Below are 3,214 nucleotides of genomic sequence, written 5' to 3'. Positions count from 1 at the left end.
ATGGATTGTGATAAATGTTGTATGAGTCCCTAATGAAATGATTAAAAAAAAAAAAAAAAAGACGTTCCTTCAGGGAGTGCATGACCCCATTCGATGGGCCAGGGGTACAAAGGGGCCGGTGTGCAGGACGGAGTTTCTGGGAGTTGAGCGGTGGGTGAGACCACTGTGTTCCGCTGCTGGCTACCTGCAGCCGAGAACTTTCACATGCTGGGGAAGCTCCAAGAACAGCCCCATCTCAGTCCCCTCGCCCAAAGGCTGGTGAGCCCACCAAGCAGAAACGCATGGGCTCGGCCCTCCGCCCTCGGCCCACGCACCTGCAGTTAAGTAGGCGTAGTAGCACTGGGACCACCTGGACTCGTTCTTCAGCCTCTCAAAGGCATCGAATGCATCCTGGAAGTTCAGCTCGATCATGCTGCACCAGCCTGCGGGAGAAAGACTTTCAGTGCATCCCCACCAGCCCTGGCCTTCAGGCCCACGTTCCTTCTGCACAGCTCTGCTGCGGTGAGTGGTTTGCATAAACTACACGAACCTTTAATGGTTGTTTTTTCTTCCCCACCATAAGAAATGGGAGCGTTTTCCTGACTTACCTGAGCCATATGTCCAAAGTGAAGTGTTGAAGAAAGACACCCACTAACTCACTCACTGCCACCGAGTCCATTGCCCCCAAGGCTCCTGTTGCCAGCAGCTGGGCTGTGTCGCGGGCTGGTTCTGAGTCAGAGTGGCCCCCTGTGGAATGCCGGCCGGAGCCCAGGCCCTGCGCCATCCTCACAACTGCTGCCGTGAGTGAGTCCCTTTGTAGTCACCATGGCAGAGAGGGGGCAAGTGGGTCCCCATCTGCAAGGTCAGCAGTTCAAAAGCACCACCCTCTCCTAAAGGGCCACTGAGATGACAGTGACTCAGTGACAGTGAATGTGTGTGTGTGTGTGTGTGTGTGAATGCATCCCACTGGGGTCTTCCCCCTTTTCACTAACCCCCACACTTTGCCAAGCTCCCTAACCCTGTTCTTCCCCAGGGCCTGGTCCCTCCCGATCACATGTCCCAAGTGTGTGAGATGAGTCTCAGCATCCTCGCTCCTCAGGAGCGCGCTGCCTGTGCTTCTTCCCAGACGGCAGCAGCTACCATCAACCGGGGCCCCACTGTGTGCCAGGTCCCAGGCTGGCACCTTGCAAGATCTCCCTCCAGCCCTAACGACAGGAGTCCTGGTGCCACCATTCTGAAACAAACAGCGGCTCACGTGTTAACTAAAAGTTGGCACGTCACACGCAGCAGTTGTTCTGAGGGAGAAGGATGCGAGCCTGGACACCCGATGGGGCAGTTCTCCTCTGAGTCAGAGAGAACCCGCAGCACTGGGCGGGGCTTACTACCACCATGCAGAGGGACTGCCCGTATTGCTGTTCCCAGTGAGGACACACAGGCTCCTGTGACTTCCTCAAGGCCACACAGCTACGTGGAACGAAGTAGAGAGAAGGTCAACGTTCTTGCCTTCACAGATGATCGTCTCATCCAGAGGACATGCTGATACCAGCGTGTCATTAAATACTTATAGCATGGGCACTTAAACTGTGGAGTAGGGGGGTGGGGTGGAAATCTACCATTCCAGAACACCCAGCATTGAGTCCATGGGACATGTGAAAAGGACATGCCTTGGTGTATAAGTGGGGGCTAATTAATTTTATTTGGCAGTGGCCAGCAGGGTGTAGCTGCCCTATAATCTTGGACACAACATTTGAATGAAAGGCAGAGTAGAGATGGCAGGCAGTACAGCATGGAACTGTAATAGGAAGCCCTGAGGCTAAGTCTCTGAGCCTCCTTCAGCTCTAACCTTCTCTCCTGCCATAGACCTTGGCGGGGAGGACACAGAGAGGCCACCAGGACTAGGTGGCTTCTGATTTTCAAGTCCTCTGAAACTCACTTCCTCCCACACGATGGCCAAAAAGCGGGATGCCATACAAATGCCATACAGATGTGTTCATTTTCCTTCTGGTTACAACTCATCACTTCTCCCTCCGCCATCACGGGGGTTTAAAACCATTCAGCATCACAATTATGTCCACAGCAGGTGCAGCATGTGACAGACACCCTATGGTCCAGCCCTAATAGTGGCCATTGGTCTCCCGGGACACTCTCCATGCCTTCTTTGCTGCCCCTCTGCAGAGTGTGCTCTGGGGCCCAAGCTCTCTTTGCACCCCATCATTACCGTCATGTCTTTTCCATGTGCTACATGATGTGCCTCCGCACTTGGTTTAACTATAAAACATAGGAATCCTGTGGCAAACCTCCTGTCAACTTGCAAAGGGGTGGAGTCTAGCCTGTCAATCAGGTCACAGCTGGATGACCTTGTTGGAGGCACGAAGGAGATAAATAGCTCACTGGAGGCGGGACACACGCTCACTCCCTGCCAGACATTCCTGTTGACAAGCCACATGGAGCTCCACTGATGGAGCAAGTGCCCTGGAGCTGGAGAAGCCACATGGAGACCCACACCAGAGCTGAGATGCGTCCACCACCACTGGATCCACAAGACTTTCCACCTACTGGCCTGTGATCTTCCTGCATTCGGCATCACTGCATGGTTGCATGAGCCTAAAGAATTTATGGACTAGTATCAACATAGGGGGTAATATCGGACTTATGGACTTGATCTGGACTGGGCTGGGATGTTTTCTTAATGTACAATTGCTCTTTGATATAACATTCTCTCTTACACACACAAGTACCTCCTTGGATTTGTTTCTCTAGTCATCCCAGACTAACACAAACTCCTTATTAAAAAAAAAAAAATTGGTGGTGGGGGGTGCGGGGGTAGGATTTAGGTTCAAGTTCTCAGCCTAACGGGGCAACTATGATCCCCAAGGAGCTCAGTCTTAACGATGCTTCGAGACTGGAGAGTTGTAGGGAAGCCAGCAATGGACTCCCACCAAACTGTGAGGCAAGGGTGGGGGAGGAGACCTGCGATCCACGGAGACCTCTAAGCCTGCTATGCATTTACCTTGAGCCGGAGAGGAGCAGCAGGAAGCAGCTCACGTGTCTGCAGTGCCTTGGGTCTGCCAGCCACACACCAGAGGCTTCAGAAAATTGTCTTTCCTTCCCCGACTCCCAATGGCCGGGCAGGTGGGCAAGGCAGGGCCAGGCAGCTCATGCCGCCGGCAACAACGTAGCTCAGAGGTAGAAGAAACGTGTTGGACCCTCAGCCCTCCTGGCAGAAGAGCTGGCA

General features: G+C 53.4%; 1 protein-coding gene across 2 annotated transcripts in view; it reads right to left on the bottom strand.

Annotated features, from left to right (window-relative positions):
* TTC39C (tetratricopeptide repeat domain 39C) overlaps positions 1-3,214 on the bottom strand; it is a 72,889-nt gene that overhangs the window by 19,495 nt on the left and 50,180 nt on the right. For both annotated transcript variants that reach the window (XM_004702909.2, XM_045296153.1), the window contains one exon: positions 315-422. In XM_004702909.2, the coding sequence (XP_004702966.1) occupies positions 315-422 (108 nt within the window). The remainder of the gene's footprint in view (positions 1-314; positions 423-3,214) is intronic.

This window comes from Echinops telfairi, unplaced genomic scaffold, assembly GCF_000313985.2.
Source record: "Echinops telfairi isolate 266 unplaced genomic scaffold, ASM31398v2 ScPeMD7_7400;HRSCAF=8409, whole genome shotgun sequence".
NCBI lineage: Eukaryota > Metazoa > Chordata > Mammalia > Afrosoricida > Tenrecidae > Echinops > Echinops telfairi.
Note: the sequence above shows the minus strand (reverse complement) of the source record. Positions and strands in the feature narration are given on the sequence as shown.